This window comes from Durio zibethinus, chromosome 23 (genome assembly GCF_047325235.1).
Source record: "Durio zibethinus cultivar Kanyao isolate XHJ-2024 chromosome 23, ASM4732523v1, whole genome shotgun sequence".
Taxonomy (NCBI): Eukaryota; Viridiplantae; Streptophyta; class Magnoliopsida; order Malvales; family Malvaceae; genus Durio; species Durio zibethinus.
Genome location: NC_143184.1, coordinates 3521540 through 3543072, shown reverse-complemented (window position 1 = coordinate 3543072; position 21533 = coordinate 3521540). Strand labels below are relative to the sequence as shown.

The following is a 21533-nucleotide window of genomic DNA, read 5'->3' as shown; positions in this document are numbered from 1 at the left end:
TCTGCCGCTAATTTCTCTGGCTACCCTATCCTCAACTTTCTTTTTTCCTCCGAATATGAGTAGCTTCATCTTTTAGAGATGCTAGTAACATATCTTGAGATGCTTTCCTTCTAGAAGTAGTGCTTTTTTTAAGTAGTAAAATTGTTTTCAATAAAAATTAAACTACATATATCTATGGATGCTCGAAAAGGAAAGATAAAAAAACACAGAATTGAGCAATTGATATTCTTCAGGATACTCTAATGTCATAAATCCCTATCATCCTGACTTTGTTGCGTGAAACATTTACATTCCAAAAGTTGTCAAATTTTGTGGTGTTATATACTCAATCAGAAAACAAAATAGCGAAAATATTTAAATATAATAATAAAACATGATACTTCACGTAAGCAAATTCATATCGTTAGGCCTCATCATAAAGCTGCTGCTGTAAGAACCAAATATTCTCTTCATTCCACACAGTATCCATCGAGTCCCCACCACCCAACCAACCATTGCTCTGCTCCTCTGTTGCCTGAAATTCTACCTCATCATCTCTACCCCATGTGGCCGTTAAATTTTCCTGGTATAAACCCGACCCATTTTGGAAGTTATTTGGGAAGTTTGAAACATTTTGGGGATTGTAACAATCTGTGAGGTCAGTAACGGAAGAGACTTGGGTGTCCAGGGAGTCTGATGAAGTGCCTGATAGCTCGGGCATGAGACTTCGGTCAACCTGGACTGAACCAATTGTTTTTGCATAGGTGATTTGACTGGTGGTTATATTGCTGATACTATCGATGTAGGTGGTGGTGGTGGCGGCGTTGGTGGAGGGTTGACCTGAGGGGGAATCGGATGAAGCACGGATCCGTTCAATTAGACGGGGAATCCAAACGTAACGCATGGCATCCCTGAATTGTTGGCTGTTAACGTCATATTTAAGCTGCTTTGCCTGCTTCTGAACTCTTGTTCTCCAATAGTTCTTTATTTCATTGTCTGTTCTTCCAGGCAAGTGTTGTGCAATTTTTGACCACCTTCAGGTTTTCAGGATCACAATTAGACAAGGTAGCTAAAACCATTCATATGTTTATTGAATTTCAGGAATGAGGAAAGCACTACGGGAGTCAAGTAAAAACCTGTTGCCCCATCGAGAATGGAGTTCAAGAATCAATAGCTGCTCTCTGAGGCTGATGTTTCCTCGTCTGACTTCTGGTCGCAAGTAGTTCAGCCATCTTAATCTGCAGCTTTTGCCGGTTCTTTTTAATCCTGTACACATAAATGGTCATGTCAATAACACAAAAAAATCATGTGCAAACAGATGCAAAAAAGCTAAATATTCTTGGGTTTCTATCGATTTTGAATGAAGGAGACTTTTTTCCAATAACAAGGAAAGAAATAATCGTGGAACAAATTGTTAACCTGATAAGCGAGCAACAGAATTCCAGTGACCTTCACCATGAATATTGACATACGCCTTGAGCATGGAGTCCTCTTCTTCAGTCCACGGACCTTTCCTTACGTCCATCTCTTCTTCACTATGTGGAATTTCAGGTATGAAACCTCTCTCGTAAACGTCCATTCGTCAACTGAAAACAGGTTACTTTCTGTTGAAGAACGGAGGGTAAGAATCTAAGAGAGAAAGAGAGAGAATTGGTTTGGGGTTTGGATTAGTGTTGAAGATACAGAAGATCGATGAGCTTACCAGGATATTAGATTAGAGGGGATTATATAGAGAGCTGCAAAGATGGATTGGACTGATTAAGTAAACAATAATTTTTTCTCATAATAAACAAGAAAAAAGAGGGACGTGTGATATAGAAGTTGAACGCGCCACGACCCACAAGATATTCATAGTAATCAACTCAACTGATTAAGTTAATAGCAGAAAACTGCTATTTTATTGAACCATTTGTGAATTTTCTATTTGGCTTTTGACTGTCTGACTTTTCCATATCTCTCTCACGCGCACAATTGGACAAAACATTTGAATATGAACTATGAAGACCAAGCGACACTATGTGGAAAAAAGTTTTCCTCATCAGGACGAGTTGTCATTGTTTATTACTACATGCTCAATATTTTCAATGTGTTCTGCTGTGGTTTGCAACATGTGAAGATGTTGAATTAGACCATGGTTTCAAATCGGATTTTATTATTTATGACTGACCAATTCCTTCAACCTTTTGGTTTATGCTCATCCCTTTTTAGTGGCTAAGCATTACTACAATAAGAAGCAATGTTATTGCTCTTTGTTGAGTGTAAAATTAGAAGTAAATTTTTTCTCTTTCTTGTGGGGTTTTAAAGTGTCATTTTATCTGCTCTTTGAAACTCACAATATTTTGAATCCAGTTTATATGACAAATGGCTAATTTGCATAGGAAATTTTGTTTGCTTTTGGATTCGGGGAAAAAAAAAACGAGTTAGGTGAGCTTGGCTAATCGGAAGAATTTTAGGCTCGTAGAGCAGAGGGAAGTCAATTTGGTAACTGATGCGGATTGTGACTGGCATAAACTGTTTTTCAGTGATGACTTGAAAGCTGAAATGGAGGAAGATTGATGCAATTTTTTCTGCAATGGTGTGCTGACAGAAGGAAAAAGAAGTACCTGAGTTTATAATATTGAATTCTGTGAAGAAACCAAATTTAACAATCAATATAGTGAGGAGGGTTGGTGTGATGATGTGATTAAAACAGACATAAAATGCTCCCCCCGAGTCAAACAAATTTCACTTAAATTGTCAAATACATGTGATCAGTACCATCTTCAAACTGAAAATGAAATATTGTTAATAAATTATTCTCTCTCATTTTCACAAAACCTCAAATTGCGTTGATTTTCCACCAATCTTTTCTTTCTGCAATTCCGAATTGCCAGTAACTGATCAGTTCTTCATACATCAAGTTTTCAAGGTGTTCCTATTCACAAGATTTTTGTTAGTGTGGTTCAACATCTGATGACAAAAATCTCCAGTACTTCAACAGGGAGTCTCCCCTTCCTGCTGCGGATGATTCTGATTTAACCCCTCTGCATTATCAACAGAGGAAGGATGTTCTAATCCTGACCAGTAAGATTGCAATAATCAGGTGCTGTTAGACAGTAACATTCATGAATTGACCTATCCTAAACCTTAAATCAGACAGCATATTCTTTAAAATTACTAATTTAGAGAATTCGAAATATAAATATCCTGTATTTTACTAGCAATTAAGCCTTGTAGACTTCATTGTACTAGAAATTCCTCTAGACTACAAACAGCATCGAATCAATCCCCATAACTTGTTTCAACCTTCGTTTGCATCGACGTAGTCTTCTTCTTTCTGGGTTTTTTCAACACTTATAAATGATGCTCAGAAAGATTAAAATGAAAAGAATAAAAGTAAATCATAAGCAGAGAACACTGATAACCAATCAAAAGCGAGAACATTAACTTTAGGTTCTTAATGGGGGTGGTAGAAAGTCCCATAACATTGAAATTTAATTAATAATAGATGAAATTCTTTTGGTGGAATCAACGATTGGAATAGATCCAAAGCAGCCACTCAACATGGTGTTTCTCAGTTTCCCAAAGATGTGTTTTCCCTTTTGGTCAAAAGAATCCAAAGGGTAAAAAAGCTTGACTATCAAGTATTGTTTTATATATTTGCTTGGCTAAAATGGAGAGAATTTATGGGAGTATCACTATACCATTCAAGCACATTTATTTATTTAGAGAAGAATGTTGCCACGATTGCTTTCAGCCCAAAGCACACGAAGTTCAATCTCATCCAAACTTTTTCTGTCATTAAAAGTAGCTTTGAAAGAATTTCCAAACAAGAAGCATTTTTTTCTTACATTCTTATTGGTATGAACAAAAAAAAAAGAGAGAGAGAGAGAGAGAGAAACTATTAAAAAAAAAAGGAGGAGAAATGATTGATTTTTTTTTTGGCATTAACGTTCTGGATAGGAAAAACTGAAAAATAGATATAAGGGGAAAAATGGGGCTTTATTGATGCTGTTATGCTGTATTAGAAATTTAGAATAATATGAAAGAAAATGAAATTATATTGTTCAATCATTATATCAATAGTTATATCTCAAGAAAAAAAAAGAAAGTTAAAATTTAAAAGTGGAAAGAATCCAGGTTTTAGTTAACTTAGAAGTTTATTTGGTGACATTTATCAAAGTTCCATTCTCGGCTAAATCACACTTCGCTTTAAATTTCAGTTAAGGGCTCGACCATGAAAAAGGGAATGCAATAGGCACGTGGTCGGTTGACGCTGTGGAGTTCTCTCCACGATTCGATGAACCACCAATTGACAGAGACTTTGAAGTGGAGAGTAGAATTGGGATTCTAATGTGGTTGGTTTGAAAATCATGAATCTATCTATATAGTTTGATTAATGGCTTGTTTGGGGGGGGTGGTGTTGGTTAGTAGGTCTATTTAGTTAATAGACATGTCCGAATAGACAAAACAATTCTTAAAATAAGAGTAGAGAGTATAGCAATGGGAGATTGTCCCCACAGTAATATTACCATAAAAAAAAAATCATTTTGCTTAACCGGCCGAAATGGCTCTTGTTGCATTGACTTTCGTTTTTATCTGATTCATATTTCACATTTACATTTACATCACCTTTTATATATAAATATATATAAGATATTTTTAATTTAGTCAAATGTAAAAAAATGGAACAAACCCAGATCTTATTGGATATAATTAAATCGCAATTATACTCCATGTCTTTTCAAAGTCTCTATCTTCCAAATTTCAAAAGTGGTTTTTTTTTTTTTTTCATTAGGAAAAATTAATCTCCTTCTATCTTATTTATTTCATTAAAAAAAATCTCCTAATAAAAAATTTTTAAGCTTTACCCGTAATGCAAAATGAGTGAAATATATTAAAAATATTGATATAATTATCAGTCAGAACTCGTAGTCTTAAATTTGCAATGTGAGAGGGAAGACTTATATATCTTTTACAACATGAATTAAATTATGGAAACTTTTTATTAATCACAAAGCAAACGACTTTATTTATATAAAAAATTTCCAAATTATTATTAAAAAACAACATTTTTAAATTTCTAATAATTGCATTCGATTAAACTTTCCATGTATAGATATTTAAATAAATCAAAGAAATATTTACCAGAAGTGCTTTTCTTATGTTTTGTTGAGACTGCTGCATCCGATAACCAAGCTACATACTCTGGAGATAAGTTCGCCGCTGTTTCCCCAAAGTTTCGTTAAAAAAAAATCCGAATCACCTCCACATGCAAGTTGTATATAATAAATTGTTTAATTCACCTGAATTAAACTGATCCGACCCATTAACTTTCATGACGAGAACGAGCTGACGACGGTGGTAATGACGATCACTATGTCAACAGTATCAAGAAAATAAACTAGAATATTAATAAAACAAAAGCATTTGCTGTTGCGTTCCAAGGATTTAGCTTGTGAAAGCTCCAATCGTAAAGAGAACGGTAGAAAGAAATGATAATCTAAAATATTATTTATTCCACTAATTCTAGATTCAAGGCTTCTTTTTGGCAGAGGCACTACAATTTTTTTTTTTTTAGAGGGAAATATGTTATTGGTCAGAAGAGAATTTTCTAAATATGATTTCAATCATAAAATTTCTTCTTGGAAATTGTAAGGTTATTGAATTGATATCTCATTTTTGTCATCTATATCACGTTATGAGTAAAGGCTTCCATTGTTAGTGGTAACATTTTAACACCAAAAACACAAACATTTAAAAAATTTTAAAAATTAAAAAAAAAAAAACTCATTCATCTATTCGTTTTGGTAAATTTATCAAAGATTAAATCATAAAACTTAAATACCATGAATATGTACAAAATTTAATATATTTGATTCATATAATTATTTTGTTTTAAATATTTAACAAATTTTGAGTTCAAATCCTATCATTTACAACTTTTAATTCATTCTTCTATCTTCATATTATAATTTTTTTTTTTTTTGTAAAAACAAAATAGCATACATTAAATCAAACTTGGAGTTATTTTTCCAGAGCAGACAAAGAAAAAGAAAAAAACAGCAAAAAGAAAGTTCTTCAGTTTGATTTATTTAATAATATAAAAATATAAGTTGACTGTAAAAATCCACACTAAAACATGGTATTGTATATAATTTATGTATTCTCAAATTTAACATGATTCAATAGAGTCGGCTTTCAACATACGCATGGCTATTTACAAAGTAAAAAATGGATTATAAAATTATACTGCTATTTCTTTTCATACAGATGAAATTAGTTCCCAAAGAGATCTATGTTTGACAAACTATTTCATGAGCTCCATAGTCCAGACCCTAAAAAAATAAATAACTTATCTAATTAGCTGTTCCACTATCTAAACTTTTTCTCTTTTTAAAGATGAAGAAAGATAGAAGAAGACAAGTATTAGCACCATAAAGTGGCAGACCTCTCTGACTGACTGTAATCAGTTTTCACAGTCAAAATAGAAGCTTCTTGCACTAAAATTATATTTCAAACACCTTGTATACATGTTAAAGGTGTTTTACAGTCATCAAAACTATAATGTGAACACTAATTATTAAAATAATGTCAAATGATATCTCTTTTTGACATAAGAAATGCATTCCATTTTAAAGTTCCCTTAATCAAAAGTGGGGAAGAAGGGCACTCATAGTTCCAATTAAAGAATTTAATCTTTGATCTCAGATGCATGGTATGGTCCAGAAAGGCACTCTAGAAGATGTCTGATAAAAAGCAACAGTTCTGAAATACTAAAATAGAGGATAAAATATATTAAGGCCAAAGGGCAAAAAAGAGGGAATAAAGGTAAAAAAGTGGGTTAGCGAAGAACAAAATAAGCATCATAAAATTGGGTCTCAATTTGAATGAAGCTTTAAGCAGGGAGAGGAAGTATACAGAACTTCATTACAGTTGTAAAGGCACAACAAAAATTAGCAGAAGAGTAAACTTTGAATTCTAGTAATGTTAGAAAAGTATAGAATAAGAATGTGATATTGATGAATGAATCAGAAGCAAAATTCAATTGAGAAACAAATAAAAATAGGAAAAAATTAGTGATTTGAAAATTTCTTTTTCCTTCCTTTATTGGCATAAATCACTATAAGTACACTTTCCACATATGTCACAAGGAGCGTTCAGAAAATTTCGAGCAAGTGAAGGCATTATTTAGCTGATATTGACCACTAGAAAAGAAAAAAGAACAGCGGTGTATTACTAGGAATAGCATTTACTGCCTAGCATTCAAGCAATCTGGCCAGTACAACTCATACCACGCTAAATGCTGACTGTATTGTAGATGAGACACGAGAAGCAATGGCCTGAGAGGCAAACGCTTGAATCTTCTTCTTGGCATCTGAATTCATAAAAGGCACTTTGTAAGATCATAGAAATGATCTAAACTGTAGATAAGAATTAGCATTACATAGAAGGTTCAGGTTAGAATAAGACTAGGAATTAAGAGCTATATGATAGGCCTGAGCCAGCTCACCTTCAATCAAACAAACAAACCCAAGCCCAAGAAGTAAAAATAATAGAAGGCGGCCTCAACCTACCCACCCTTTAGCTCATTCTTCAACACAATTTTATCATCCTATAACAGGATTGAAATTACTATAATCTGAAATGGCAGAATCTTGTACCTTTACGGCATTTGGTAAATCCGATGATGTTGGCAACGCCAAGGCTCAAACAAACTCCCACAACTAGGAGATAATCAATATTGAACCTTACCAGTGAAAATAATCCAAGGATTGTCCAAGCAACTGCCTGAAAAAGGACAAAAAAAAGTATGAAATGTTAACTTCAAGTATATCAGACTAAAAAATTTGCAAATATTCCTAATCCTGCAAAGCATTATGCATATCATTACTTAATAACTAACAACTCTAGATGACTAGGATCCATTAAAAATAACATAATCCAACTTTTAAATCTCCACGAATACCAGTAAAAAACCATCAGCAAGCCCCTTTCATGAATCCATCTTCCCAATAATTACTTACATTAAGGTACAATGTCCACCAAAATAGCCAGGAATCTTTTTGGTTAATACGAGCTAACGACTGCATAGAGGAAAAAAAATGACAAACACCATAGTCGTAAAATGTTACAACAAAGCAAATCAAGACATGGGATAACCAAATGTAAGAATTATGTAAACAACCAACCTCTTGGTCAAGGCACTCAAATTTCCATATGCTCTCACCTTGGTCATTGATTTCATTCCACCACCTAAGCCCAACTAAGATACGGCCGCTGACATTCTTAACGACCCAAAAATCAAGAGCAGAAAGCACAACAGTGATCACAAAGATGATAACAAAACTATCGGCAAACAGTGCTGAAAGTATGTAAAATGCCAAAGCTGAAGCCTGTCAAACAAAAAAGACTGAAATCAGTTACACTAGGGGTGTCACTCAATTCTTGAAACAGAAAATTTTAGCAATCACCTTGAAGAGCACGTGAAAGAAACATGTTTTGGGATTGGCATAGCTTTCCTCTACGGGCTGCATAGAGAACTTAAATCGTGTAACAGACAAAAACATTGAAAAAAAAATATATGTTAAAAAACAATGATGATTTGAGTAAAATGTAAAGCAAATTTCAAGCTAAAGAAAAAATTTTCAAAATTATTGGTAATGTCATGATCTGATGAGAAACTAAATGGCATCAAATTCTAACTTTGGGTTGAAGGGAAATTTTACCTGGATTAGATCCATAAGTAAGATAAATATTCAATGAAAACTGTGACACTCCTTTCTTTAGAAGATGGATTATAGAGGAATCAGAGATTTTGATACAACAAATTTGTAGGGAGGGAGCGAGTCTCTGCTTTTGGATTTTGGCTCTTTTCGCTCCTAGAATTTTTCCCACGTTCTCGCACGAAACGTTCTTTATTTTTCAACAAAAAGGACGTTTGCAGGCTTGGGCCGCCTTGGCGTTTTGGGATACCATTAGTCCATTGGACAGAGACAAAAGCTCAAGCAGCGATTTAGCTAAGCATGAACATGGTCCTGAATTGGGTCAAACTTTTCAGACGAGAGAAATCCAGGGCCTTCAATTGTTCGGTAGGATCGGGCCTTTACTATTTGGATCCAGGGAATTGGCTTTACACAGAACCAATGAAACGGCGAATAGCCACAAAAATTAACTCAAAAATCCTACTATTGGGTCTTAATTTTGGTCAAACAACTCAACTACTTACAATTTAGTCTCAAAAATATGTCCAAAACATGGAAAAAGGATAAAAGAGTTCCCTGTTCAATAATTTCACGACTGGATGTTAGAATTTCTGAATTTGGAAATAGAAGTCACAAGAACATGAAAGTTCAAGGTGGCAGAACGTGGGGACAAAAACTTTCCAGCTGAGCCCGTTTGTAATTTGCCTAGTGCGGAGTTCTGTAGTCGACCGTGATCGTCACCCCTCCAGCTCCAAACGCAGATGCTTTCCTTTTATAATCAACATGACAAACAAGCTGGCCCCCGCAATTGTGGGTCCATATTTCCACATGTAAAACGAGGAATCAAATATTTTAGTGCCTGGGCCCTCACCGTTGTGCGTCGAGGGCTCCACATTGTTTCTGTAATACATGGACTGGGGAGGAGGAGAGTCTCCTGTGCATTCTTTTCCAACAAGTCAAAAGTGACAGAATCGTCGGCCTTCTTAATTTTGTCACATTACTATGAATTTATTGAAAGCAAGCTCTGGTTTTTAATTCCCACGGTTAGGCAAATCGAGAAAAGGAGAGGGAAAAATCTCAATCAGCGAAAATTAAACAATACACTTGTACAAGCGGTGAAATTCTTTAAAGTTCCATTATTATTATTTTTATTTAGAAAAACATGAACAATAGAGGGACCGACCATAAGCATCAAATCGTCCTGTTCAGTTGCAGATATTTGTGACATGTTTTGGACTTTAGCAGTTTAGATCCAAAGTAACTCAATCAAGGAGAAGGCAAGCGATCAAAGTCGTAGTTTACGGACAAAAGCAAGATTGATATTAGAAGCTTGTTATCATATATAGTAGAAAGAATCATGGTACTGCCTTAAAAAGAGAATAATGGTACTAGTGGTCGGGGAAATGGAACCAATCCAACAACATTTAGATCTCATGACTTGATATTTTTTAAGGTGACCAAAAAAATTTTAAGAAGAAATATATAGTGGGAGTTCCGATCATCCTCTATTTCCTATATAATGAAAAATAAATATTTTTTATTAAAGAAAAAGTAAAAGAAAGGATACCACAAATCAAAGATCCTCCTTTAGAATAACATATATTATTTGCAATTTGCCAAGTTGGTGAAGAAAAGTAATGTTTTTAAATATAATAATGATTTAGATATGCAATTCTCTTTCTTAGTGATTTAGAATTTTTTTTTTTTTCAAAATCCCAACTATTCAATATTTCACTTTTTATACTTTAATTGATCACATTAACAACTTGGACTACCATCTTAGCAATCCTTATTTCACATCATATATAACCCATGACATATAAAAGATATTGATTAAATCGAACATGTATCACATTCTCTACATATTTTCTTTTCTTTCTTTTTCACTTTCTTATACTCTCTCTTATGTTCTTGCTTCTTAAATACTTCATTGACTTGGTGGTTATTTGGACTTCACCGCACTTCTAGCACAATATGATTAAATTTATTATATTTTTAGTTAAATTCAAATATTAATTTTAGTAACATTAAATCAGTATAAATTTTTTATTAAAATTTATTTTTTAATCATAATTATAATAATTTTTTTAAATTATAATTATAATAAAATTTATTATTATTTTTAATTTTATTATAATCAATCTCACTATCAATCCAAATAAAACCTATCTTGATATTTTTTTTACTTTTTTTATTATAGATTAGACATAATTTTCGTCTTAGTTTTCAACATTCCACAATCATCATTATCATGACATTAACACTATTACTTTTTCCATCTAAAAATATTTATATGCTTTGATTTTTATGAAATTTAAAAAATAAATGTTGATTTTAATGTATTTAATATTAAATTTAAAAAATTTTTAAATTAAAATTTTATTATTTTTAATATAAAAAAATCATAAAAATAAATTTAAAACGTAAAAACGTATAAATTTTAGATGTTTTAAAAATATATAATATAATTTTAGAACATCTAAAAAAAAGAAGGAATAATTAATTATTTCATAAGAATAAAAGTGAAAGTTCAATTTTACCACTATTTTTATGCATAAAGAAGTAATTGGAAGTGGTTAGAGTTGTGATAAAGGCCATTATTCCATTACTATTTGGACAGAAAAAGAGCGATTCTTCTACTTGATTCAAGGCTTTGATGTAGCTTGCATAAAAATCTTTGAATTGCTGCCTTATACTGTCAACCTCAACCCATTTACCAAGCAAGGCACAAATGAGTATTTGTGGTCCCACTTTTGTTTGATTATTTGTGGTCACAAATTTTGGATTTCACCCTCCAAAAAAGGTAAATTTTAAATGCTGATTTCTGAGCCAACGATTAATTAGTACACAATCTGATCAAATTTTCTTTTACCAAATAAAACTCCTTCCACTAAACTTGGATGCTTGAGTTTTGATTTGATGCAAATGATCATCATGATCGTTTTCTTTTATTAATATTTGGCCAGAATATCATGAACCATCATGAGAAAATTTAAAACCCGTGACCGACGTATGCACCAAATCTCAGGTGATTAAAACTCTCTCTCCCTTAAAGAAATATTAAAGACTTTCCAGAGTCTTCCATTGCAACTTTTGCACCATGTCTCTACCTAGAACCTTCTCGGAACCAATAATCTCACCGTTGGATCATTCTACGGGACACGTGGATGGCACAAATACCAACATCACCGGAATAACTATTGTAATCTTCCCATTTCAGGTTCTATTTAAACCCCTTCCATACGGTCTCGAAGCTTTCAAATAGAAAATTCAGAAAAGCCAAAGCGGGAAAGAGGTCTCTTAAGTCCTCCTTTAGCCATTTCCCTTCTGGACGTTCCCCACCAAGTAACACTATCATGGCTCCTGAGGTAGTTCAGCCTGGTGCTAAATCAACCGTTGTCGCTAAACCAGTCACTTTGCCTAAGCGGGCTTATATTACGTTCTTGGCTGGCAATGGAGACTACGTGAAAGGCGTTGTAGGGTTAGCCAAAGGGTTAAGGAAGGTGAAATCCGCGTACCCATTAGTGGTTGCTGTTTTACCCGACGTGCCTGAGGAGCACAGGCGAATCCTGGAGAACCAGGGTTGTATCGTTCGAGAGATTGAACCCGTTTACCCGCCTGAGAACCAGACCCAGTTCGCCATGGCTTATTACGTCATCAACTATTCTAAGCTCCGTATTTGGGAGGTACGTTCTTTTCTACTACCACACGTGGTTGATTTTCTTGTTCGAGTTGACACGTGTTAGTCTCTCATGTATGACCTGAACTTTAGCCTGTGAAATCTTTGTCTTATGTCTGGATTCATGGTCGGTACATATTTCAGGAGATGTGCATGCAATCTTTTTTTTTTTTTCTTTTCGACGGGATTACCCTTTAATGATCTGGACGGTTCTATATTTGTTGGAGGAATATTAGTGTCATTTACTGTGTACATAACTTTTTAAGATTCTGATTTTACTTACGTTGTTTACCTGGATTTGTCGTGTATAATTAGCTTTTCAATTAATGGTGGTATTGATTTTGAGCGTGCAGTATGTGGAGTATAGTAAGATGATATACCTTGACGGAGACATTCAGGTATATGACAACATTGATCACCTGTTTGACTTGCCTGATGGGCATTTCTACGCAGTAATGGACTGTTTCTGTGAGAAAACATGGAGTCACACCCCACAATACAAGATCGGTTACTGCCAACAGTGCCCTGACAAGTTCAAGTGGCCTGGTGAAATGGGTCAACCCCCTTCTCTTTACTTCAATGCTGGCATGTTTGTGTTTGAACCAAGCCTTACGGCCTATGAAAATCTCTTAAAGACTCTCAAAATCACCACTCCTACCGCATTTGCTGAGCAGGTAACTAGAAAAATCTCCAATTGATGTAGTTAATGATTAGAATATGATTGGATGTGCGATTAAATTAAATGGATTTTGATATTTCATCTGTGGCAGGACTTTTTGAACATGTTCTTCAAGGATATTTTCAAGCCTATTGCTTTGGCCTACAACCTTGTTCTTGCCATGTTATGGCGTCATCCTGAGAATGTGGAGCTTGACAAAGTGAAGGTTGTTCACTACTGTGCGGCGGTAAGTAGTTAGTACTTCACTTTCTATATCAATTTAACAATATAATTCTTACTAAAGTTCTTTCTTTTTTGGGTTAAATTGTTGGTCCTGGCCTTGATTCCTAATGGTGTGATTTGGGTGTGGGAATAAACAGGGATCAAAGCCATGGAGGTACACTGGGAAAGAAGATAACATGCAAAGAGAAGACATCAAGATGCTTATGGAGAAATGGTGGGACATTTACAACGATGAGTCACTTGATTACAAAAAACCAACCATTGCAGAAGGAGAGGCAGAGGCCGTGAACCTGCAACCATTCCTGGGGGCACTCTCAGAAGCTGGTGCAGTCCAATACGTAACAGCCCCATCAGCGGCGTAAACATGGCCAGCTCTGTTTTAGGAGGACGATAAGAAACAGCAACTACTCATAGATGTATAAAATTTGAAGGGTAAAAAAAGGAGCCTATTCCTTTTCCTAATTGACGACGAAGGTGGTCTCAAATAGGGATTGAGGAATTTACAAGCTTCTAGGTTTTGCATGTTTCTCTTTTTTTTTTTTTTTTTGGTAATGAAGTGATGAAGTCTAGTGCCAACTTCGATATGTGGGGTCAAAGTTGGATGCGTCAGTTGGTAGTGTGTTTCGGAAATGAGTCCTTCATGTTAATGAAAGGGGTCTGCAGAAATGGGCCATTGGAATCTTTTGCAGCAATGGGGAAATGAAAATACAGTACAAGTTTCTGAATCACGTGTGCCATTTTCCACAAAATTCAATTGATAATCTCTACTTATAAATTAGTTTCTGTTGTTTAAGCCAGGTTAGAACGTGGAACGAGAGTTCTAAATTGATCATCTCAATGTATAGTTTTGATGGACTGATTAGAACATTAATGCTTCCTTTTACTAACCTGTTAGTAATCAGTTTTCAAATTGATATATCGTGGAAGTCTCCATATTTGACGAAGTTGCGGACCTTATATTTAAGACTTGAAATATTCAATATAATTGATCAATGCATCCGTTTCCCTTGCAACAGTTTTTAATCGGCCGACTTGCATGGTCTTGCCCTGATCTTTTTTTCAGAGAAGGTTGATCAACACAAAGTTTGTCAAATACCCAACATTCTTTCACAAGTGAGAGACTCTCTTAGGAATAAGCGGGTAGGGTTTGCCAAACTGATTACAAAAATTCACTAGCCAGGGAAGTTCCATGTTGCGTTCAGTTTGACGGTTTGAAATGCTTATGGAGACACCATCAACTTTGCCAGGGATGGAACTAAGGCAATCATTATAAAAAGGATGGTCCGATAGCCACATCACCTGATTGCCGGAGACGATATCATTTTAATAACCTAAATAAGAATAAAGGATTAATATGAATGTGGAAAAGAATAAGGTGTTAAACCGGCTCTCTTCTCGTCCCAAATGGTAGGTGCTTGACATTTAAACTTTAAATCAAAGTTCGAGAGCTGATAAAGTAACCAAAAAAAAAAACCATAAGATGTTATTATTGCCTTATTCATATGAAAATTAATTTAAATTCAAATTTGTTGTATATTATATTTTAAAATAATTACAAGAATCAATTTAATTAAATTTTAAATTCATTTGATATGAGAATTAAATATAATAAAAAAAGGAAAGGAAGAATGCTACAAATATAATATACATCTTTATGCCATTTACTTTATGTAACCTAGATAATTATTAATAAGAATAAAATTTGAACATTATCTTAAAAATAAATAGGTACATGATTAAGTCTCCAAACAAAAGAGTTAGATTCAATTTCCTTTATCTAAGTTATAATCGTAATTGATAAAATAAAATTATAAATTTATACCTCTATTTATAGAAACATGTAGTATATGCTTGTATACGTAGAGAAGATTTGCTTTTGATTCTAACTAAATTATATAATTCATTTCATATCCAAATTCCAAAATGTTCCTGTTCTATATATTTTATACAATTGGAACTTTAATTGTTAAAATGGGTTACAATGAGACATTACTCTTTAATTCAAACAAAAAATAAGAATTATTTATAATATAATATTGAATAAGCTAGGCATTCCTCTAAGTTTGTCTTTTGAAAAAAAAAAAATACACCATTTAATAGATTTAATCGTTTGTCCTGCTCAAACATTTTTTCTTAAAAACATATAGTTCATTGAAAAATAGGTAGTTTTTTTCCTTAAAAAATAGTTTTTTAAAGAAATAAAAAATTTCCAATCATTTAGCCAATTTTCAGCGTTGGATGCAACTTAGAAATGCGTAACGCAGCCTTTGGGTGATACTTGAAACGTTCTCAACACTAATACCGTTTCGCTTCACCTCTTCAGAGTTCAGACCAGCCAAAGATCTAGGCAGAGCGCCCTCGATTCCATTCCCTCACTGTGTAAAATCCAATAGCAAAAAGAAAGAAAAACGCTCACCATTTAATCATCAGATGTTGCAAAATAAGCAATGTATGTTCGAATTCCTATCTGTCAACGATCCCCTTCAAGGTACGTTTCATCATTCTCGTTTCTTCTCGTCAAATTCCTTTGCTCTGATTGCAACCTCCCCAAAACGACGATGTTGACACCTTCTACCGCATTATAACTAGCTCTAGTTCTTCCAAAAACTTGACCCGATCCTTAAAATCAACTGGGATTTTTCTCCAATGATTTAATCGATAAAGTACTAAAAAGGGTCAGGTTTAGCCATGGGAATCCTATGCAAGCTTTTGAGTTATTTAAATATACAGGAAAAAGATAAGGGTTTTAGCACACCGCCTTGTCTTTGGAATTTGGATACTATGCTCTATAATTTGGGTAAGAGCCTTAAATTTGATCAAATTTGGGAGGTTTTAATTGATATTAAGAGAAAATAGCAGTCTTTGATCACCCTAAAACCTATGGAAGTCGTTTTAGCTAGAATTGCTAAGATTTGTTCGGTTAGAGAGACTGTAGAAAGTTTGAATTAGATGTAGCCTGTTTTAATGCTTTGTTAAGGACATTGTGTCAAAAGAAAAAGTATGGAGGATGTTAGGAATGTTTATCATAGTTTAAAGCCTGATTTTAGGCCAAATTTTCTGACTTGTAAGATACTTTTGTCTGGGTGGAAGTCCTTGGACCAAAGCTGAGGGGTTTTTCGAGGAAATGAGGGGATTGGGTGTTAAACCCGATGTCGTTTCATATAATTGTTTAGTTGATGGGTATTGCAAGGTTAGAGAAATGGATAGTGTATAGTGTGTTTGAAAAGATGAGAGATGAGGAACCGTGGCCTGATGTGATCACATATACAAGTATTATTGAGGGATTAGGATTGGTTACTCAGCCTGATAAAGTTAGGGATATTTTGAAGGAAATGATGGAGAATGGATGTTTACCCAGTTGTTGCAGCTTATAATGCTGCCATTAGAAATTATTGTAATGCGAAGAGGCTTGGTGATGCTTATTGTTTGATGGATGAAATGGTCTGACGGGGTTTGAGTCCCAATGCAACTACTTGCAATCTCTTCTTTAGGATCTTTTTTTGGTCGAATGATTCGAAAGGCTGGTTTAGTTTGTACCAGAGAATGATGGATTCTGGGTGTCAGCCAAGTACACAATCTTGTATGTTTCTAATTAGGTTGTTTAGAAGGCATGAAAAGGTGGGGATGGCTCTGCAGTTGTGGAATGACATTGTGGAGAAGGGTTTTGGGTCTTATGTTTTGGTATCTGATATGTTGTTTAATATGCTTTATGAGCTGGTGGAGGCCGTAAAGTGTTTCTTGGAGATGATTGAGAAGGGCCACAAGCTTAGCAATCTTTCTTTCAGGAGGACTGGCAAACAAGCTTGAGGCTATTGAGAACTTGAAAGAGAAGACGGCCGTTTTTGGTTCTTCAATCGAATTTTCTGGAGGTGAGAAGAATCTTACCCAAACATTAGATTTTGACCCATTTAATGGTTAATCATGAAAGAATTAACTAATGTCAACCATGGTGGTACTATCATTCCAGAAGAGGCTTTTCTAAACCATCAAGAAGATGCAGCAGCATATTAACATCAAAGAAGCCCTGAATACAACATTTATCTTTGTATTCTTAGGTTGGTAGGTCCATTACCAAATCGCAGGCTACCATTTGACTTGTTTTTGATCTAGGTCTGTGGTTTTCATTTTGATGTCAATGAACCTGTCACAGGAAGGGAAGGGTTCATTATCACCTGGTATTCTTATGTTGTGAACTTTTGATGGAGGTAGCAGATGCTGTCTCATTTCTTATTGCACAATTGCCGGAGAACTATTTTGTACTTGGCATACTTATTTGTTGCTCGGTGAAAGAGACAGCCGATCTGGAGGTTGATCTCAATTCGTATCTCTCCCATGGAATTCTCTACTAGCATTTCCTCTATACCATTATAATGTTATGCACGACAATTATATCTCCAAGCGGATCTCAGCTGTGTCATTTACTACGGGGATTTTTTCTTGAATGAAAATTTTTTGCAGATGAGGTTGATTTCCGTAAAATTTAATTTGTACCTTGTACGCTAAGTTTCGATTGTATTTGTGCGACATCCGCAGGTAGTCTGTCTTTTCTTTGGATTCTCAATTCCCCATTCATCACCTTGCAAGGCTCGCCCAGTGATTGCGACTATTCATCACCATCAGTTGATCAGGTCCTAAAAGTTTTCAAATGTTTGCTAACTTGTGTAATGAACCTGGCCAACAATCAATTTCCAAACTTGGGATTTTTTTTTAATTTTTTTGCCGCTATCGAGACAATAACACTAGGGAAACCAGAAAATTTATCAATTATTGTTAAACTACAAGAAACAAATGGAGATGTTTGCAAGAAACAAAGAAACTTGAAAAACCAAAAACACTAAAACGGGGTAGACATCCATAACTCCAAAAGGGGCCAGTAATAGTGGGACTGATAACTCAAATATGCCATCTATGCCTGCAATTGTGTACATATATCAGCATCAGTAAGTAGAAGATAAGAGAAACTGAAGATACCCAAAATGCTACAATCTGCAACTTCAGGTTGTACTATAACTATCCGCATGAGCTTACCTTGTTTGCAATGTTGTTCGAGAGCCAGTCCAGTCCCTCGTACAGTCCTTCACCAGAAGTAGCGCATGTGCTTTGGATATACCTGCAAAATATATCATATAGTGGGCGACCCTCATATAGATCCACAAATAGAGAGGGTCAGATACACAGACACCGAGAGAGAATTGTTCTATCTTACCAGTGGCGCTGGCGGAGAGAATGAAGGCCAAGCTTGTCGGTAATCTCAGCAGCATTCATCGCATTTGGAAGATCTTGCTTGTTTGCAAATACTAGCAGTACAGCATCCCTCAATTCATCCTGCCAATCCACATAAAAGAGTACGTTAGATTTCAGCACGAAACCCAATCCATAGAACAACTTCAATAATTTCACAACCATGTTCATTAGAATCATTGCAACAGTAATAAGAAACTTTCCGCTCAAATACCTCATTCAACATCCTGTGCAACTCATCTCTAGCTTCAACCACACGATCACGATCATTGCTATCAACCACAAAAATAAGTCCTTGTGTGTTTTGGAAGTAATGTCTCCACAATGGTCGAATCTATGTAGAAGATTAAAGCAAATGAGCCAGTTTAATAATAGAGATAAACAAAAACCAACTGATCTAACCAGATCAAAGATATATTCAAAACATATGGTCCAATTTTGACCGCTAAGCATCCACCTATGCATACACCTAACGACATTTGGCATGTGTTCACTCCTTTCATGGAACTAAACATTATAGAATAAATGAAACCAGCACAATCCTATCCACAATCCTTCCTTTTCACAAGCAAGTGAAAAATAAAAACAAGAGCTAAGAATGCAAAACAAAACATATTAAAAGACATCCTAGATATTTCCTTTCATGCAATCTTTACAGTTAACAGAAACATGTTTGAATGAAAACTAAAACTACTTACCTTATCCTGACCACCAACATCCCAAACAGTAAAGCTGATGTTCTTGTATTCCACGGTCTCAACATTGAAACCTGCAAGATTATAATATATCATAATAAGCCATATATCCTATTCGATACAAAATTTATTTGAACGACAAATGTTAAACTTTATTAGGAAAAAAAGCGACTTACCAATGGTGGGAATGGTAGTGACAATCTCTCCCAACTTTAGCTTGTAAAGAATGGTGGTTTTACCAGCAGCATCAAGCCCAACCATCAGGATACGCATCTCCTTCTTGGCAAAAAGCCGGCTGAATAGCTTTGTGAAAGACAGCCCCATTGTTCACGTCTGCCAAACAACAAAACCCACATATCAATTTACATAATCATCATTTTAATTTGAAAAAAAATAAAATAAATAGTATTATTCAAGACCGGAGCAGATCCAACGGCCAAAATTCAAAACATAGGATAAATTTCCAAAATCACCAATTTAATTTGAAATAAAAATAAATAGTGTTATTCAAGATCAGAGCAGATCCAACCACCAAAATTTAAAACAAACATAGGATCAATTTCCATAATCATCAATTTAATTTGAAATTAAAAAATAGTATTATTCAAGATCAGAGCAGATCGAACGGCAAAATTCAAAACAAACATAGGTTCGTTCGAGGAAGGATCAGAAACCAAACATGCCAAAATTGACCAAGATCAACAAATCTCAATCCAATCCATTACGACATAAATTCAATTCGAAAAATGCAGATCGGAACAATTTAACTAACTTACGAGGCTTCCAAGACTCAGATCGGATGAAACTAAGCAAGGAATTGAAAATTCAAGAGATTTAACACAATTTTGTAACAAAACTGAAGTCAAATTTTAAAGAGAAAGGCAGAAGGCAGAGACGATAAATTAGAGCAAAACAAAGTGAGAAATGAAAATCTTTTTTGGTTTTTAGAAGAGACAGAGGCTTGCCTGAGAGAAATGCTAGCGGTTATTACGCGGAATGGAAGGCGATAGGCGAAGATTAACTCTCTCTCTTGTAATCCAAGGAGCTGCCGTTAAGCACTTTACGCAGAATTGGAGATCGGATATTTATAGATGCAAACAAGATCTTAGTTTGACGGAACGCCGTCTTCTTTTTTGATTTTTCAGAAAGTTTCGGGGTTAGTTAGCTTCTTCCTTTATATTGCCGTTATGACGACGCTTCATATGCACGCGTTGTAGATCGTCGTCTGTTTGGTATTTGGAAGGTCGGTTTCCCTGGGGAAAGAGACTAATTTTATTCTGGGGCAAAAGAGAGATTTAAAAAAAAATGAACAATGTCCCCGTCTCCCATCCCCAGCTCAAAAAAAAAAAAAAAGTTTCATTTTTCAATTTTATTTATGTAAAAGTATTATTTATTTTACAAATTTAATTTCTATTTACTAACTCTTTGTAAAAGTAAACAACTGCATTTTTAATTTTCTGAGAAAATATGGCTTTTATTTTATTCCTCCTAGACCATTTCCTTTCTCCTTCTTTTTCTGTTTTTCATTCTTTTTAATAAATTTTATAAACAAGGGAGGCAGAGGACTTGCCTTTTACTTCAATTTAACATGGATTAATATGAGAGGCATTGTTGAAGCTGCAGCTCTTCGCCAGCTAATGGTCTCCAAACTCCCCATGGACCACTCTTTTCATAACCTCGACATTATTGTACCCAAAAGGAGAGGTTCATTATCAAATGACACCAAAAGGATTAACCAGGGCTAAATAGAATGGCAAACAACATGTTGATGTTGGCATAAACTACAGCAGTCAGGCCATCACTGCACACCTTTTATTGAACTCCGTTGTGATAAGATGGAAAACTTCATGACTAGGTTTTTCCCTTATTTCTTCTTATTCACCATCAGATAATGTATATAGAACAATGGCAGTATCATAAGAATCTATGTCTACGACAGGCAGCAGCCGGTATATGATTAAAGTAGGCTGTGCAACAATGGCTGCAGTGGTAATCAGCGGCGTTGACATTGCAACTTAGGTCAATGCAGTGGCTGACGTATCAGCACGTCCTACTGTCATCCTCTCAGCTTTCTCTTGACTGACCTGAAAGTTGTGTGTCTACAATTATTAAGACGCACTTGAAGAGGCACCCATCCTTGATGTGGTCTTGCTAAAGCAAAGAAATGATGAGTTACTCTAATCTTGAATGGTTATAATAATGTTACAGTGGGAACACTTAAAACGTCCGAGAAAGGTACCACTGTAGAACCAGTGAACATAATCAAGAGTTTGATCACCGGTTAAAATATTAGTATAATTAATCACCAACAACAGGTTAAATTCTTCATATACAGGCATGAAAACCAGATCATT

General features: G+C 34.8%; 4 protein-coding genes, 1 long non-coding RNA gene and 1 pseudogene across 7 annotated transcripts; 3 read left to right on the top strand and 3 right to left on the bottom strand.

The window, feature by feature from the left end:
- Positions 1–190: 190 nt before the first annotated feature.
- On the bottom strand, positions 191–1811 carry LOC111314047 (transcription factor MYB108-like). Its single transcript, XM_089752337.1, has 4 exons — positions 1682–1811; positions 1399–1583; positions 1116–1245; positions 191–1013 (listed from the first exon to the last, which is right to left on the bottom strand). Exons 2-4 carry the CDS (start codon positions 1556–1558, stop codon positions 404–406), a joined length of 900 nt encoding a protein of 299 aa, XP_089608463.1. The 5' UTR covers positions 1559–1583; positions 1682–1811; the 3' UTR covers positions 191–403.
- Positions 849–2765, top strand: LOC149512105 (uncharacterized). Its single transcript, XR_016332459.1, has 3 exons — positions 849–987; positions 1081–1530; positions 2358–2765. It is a non-coding gene; the product is annotated as an uncharacterized LOC149512105 (long non-coding RNA).
- Positions 2766–7034: 4269 nt separating this feature from the next.
- LOC111313381 (Golgi apparatus membrane protein-like protein ECHIDNA) lies at positions 7035–8862 on the bottom strand. 2 transcript variants are annotated; one of them, XM_022914050.2, is made up of 6 exons: positions 8688–8862; positions 8433–8501; positions 8151–8354; positions 7986–8045; positions 7623–7749; positions 7035–7336 (listed from the first exon to the last, which is right to left on the bottom strand). In XM_022914050.2, exons 1-6 carry the CDS (start codon positions 8700–8702, stop codon positions 7248–7250), a joined length of 564 nt encoding a protein of 187 aa, XP_022769785.2. In that variant the 5' UTR covers positions 8703–8862; the 3' UTR covers positions 7035–7247. The 2 variants fall into 2 exon arrangements, with proteins under 2 accessions (XP_022769785.2, XP_022769786.2); XM_022914051.2 differs by having other exon boundaries at positions 8433–8489.
- A 3051-nt stretch (positions 8863–11913) lies between these two features.
- Positions 11914–13968, top strand: LOC111313380 (galactinol synthase 1-like). Its single transcript, XM_022914049.2, has 4 exons — positions 11914–12349; positions 12696–13016; positions 13113–13247; positions 13381–13968. The coding sequence occupies exons 1-4, from the start codon at positions 12020–12022 to the stop codon at positions 13603–13605; spliced, it is 1011 nt and encodes a 336-aa protein (XP_022769784.2). The 5' UTR covers positions 11914–12019; the 3' UTR covers positions 13606–13968.
- Positions 13969–15158: 1190 nt separating this feature from the next.
- LOC111314045 (putative pentatricopeptide repeat-containing protein At1g02420 pseudogene) lies at positions 15159–17500 on the top strand (annotated as a pseudogene).
- A 483-nt stretch (positions 17501–17983) lies between these two features.
- On the bottom strand, positions 17984–20485 carry LOC111314046 (ADP-ribosylation factor-like). 2 transcript variants are annotated; one of them, XM_022915027.2, is made up of 7 exons: positions 20145–20485; positions 19356–19512; positions 19183–19253; positions 18699–18818; positions 18450–18568; positions 18272–18353; positions 17984–18155 (listed from the first exon to the last, which is right to left on the bottom strand). In XM_022915027.2, the coding sequence occupies exons 2-7, from the start codon at positions 19501–19503 to the stop codon at positions 18150–18152; spliced, it is 546 nt and encodes a 181-aa protein (XP_022770762.1). In that variant the 5' UTR covers positions 19504–19512; positions 20145–20485; the 3' UTR covers positions 17984–18149. The 2 variants fall into 2 exon arrangements, with proteins under 2 accessions (XP_022770762.1, XP_022770763.1); XM_022915028.2 differs by lacking the exon at positions 20145–20485 and adding an exon at positions 19956–20083.
- Between the last annotated feature and the right edge of the window lie 1048 nt (positions 20486–21533).

Coding starts and splice junctions, on each gene's coding strand:
- LOC111314046 (XM_022915027.2), bottom strand. CDS start 19,503: ATGGGGCTGTCTTTCACAAAGCTATTCAGCCGGCTTTTTGCCAAGAAG. Junction 18,819..19,182: donor ATGTTGGTGGTCAGGATAAG/GTAAGTAGTTTT, acceptor TCTTCTACATAG/ATTCGACCATTGTGGAGACA. Junction 18,569..18,698: donor TGCACAGGATGTTGAATGAG/GTATTTGAGCGG, acceptor GTGGATTGGCAG/GATGAATTGAGGGATGCTGT.
- LOC111314047 (XM_089752337.1), bottom strand. CDS start 1,558: ATGGACGTTTACGAGAGAGGTTTCATACCTGAAATTCCACATAGTGAA. Junction 1,246..1,398: donor TTCTGTTGCTCGCTTATCAG/GTTAACAATTTG, acceptor TTATGTGTACAG/GATTAAAAAGAACCGGCAAA. Junction 1,014..1,115: donor CATTCTCGATGGGGCAACAG/GTTTTTACTTGA, acceptor GAAAACCTGAAG/GTGGTCAAAAATTGCACAAC.
- LOC111313381 (XM_022914050.2), bottom strand. Junction 8,355..8,432: donor TCTTTCACGTGCTCTTCAAG/GTGATTGCTAAA, acceptor TTTGTTTGACAG/GCTTCAGCTTTGGCATTTTA. Junction 7,337..7,622: donor ATTTACCAAATGCCGTAAAG/GTACAAGATTCT, acceptor TTATGAATTCAG/ATGCCAAGAAGAAGATTCAA.
- LOC111313380 (XM_022914049.2), top strand. CDS start 12,020: ATGGCTCCTGAGGTAGTTCAGCCTGGTGCTAAATCAACCGTTGTCGCT. Junction 12,350..12,695: donor CTAAGCTCCGTATTTGGGAG/GTACGTTCTTTT, acceptor TTGAGCGTGCAG/TATGTGGAGTATAGTAAGAT. Junction 13,248..13,380: donor TTGTTCACTACTGTGCGGCG/GTAAGTAGTTAG, acceptor GGGAATAAACAG/GGATCAAAGCCATGGAGGTA.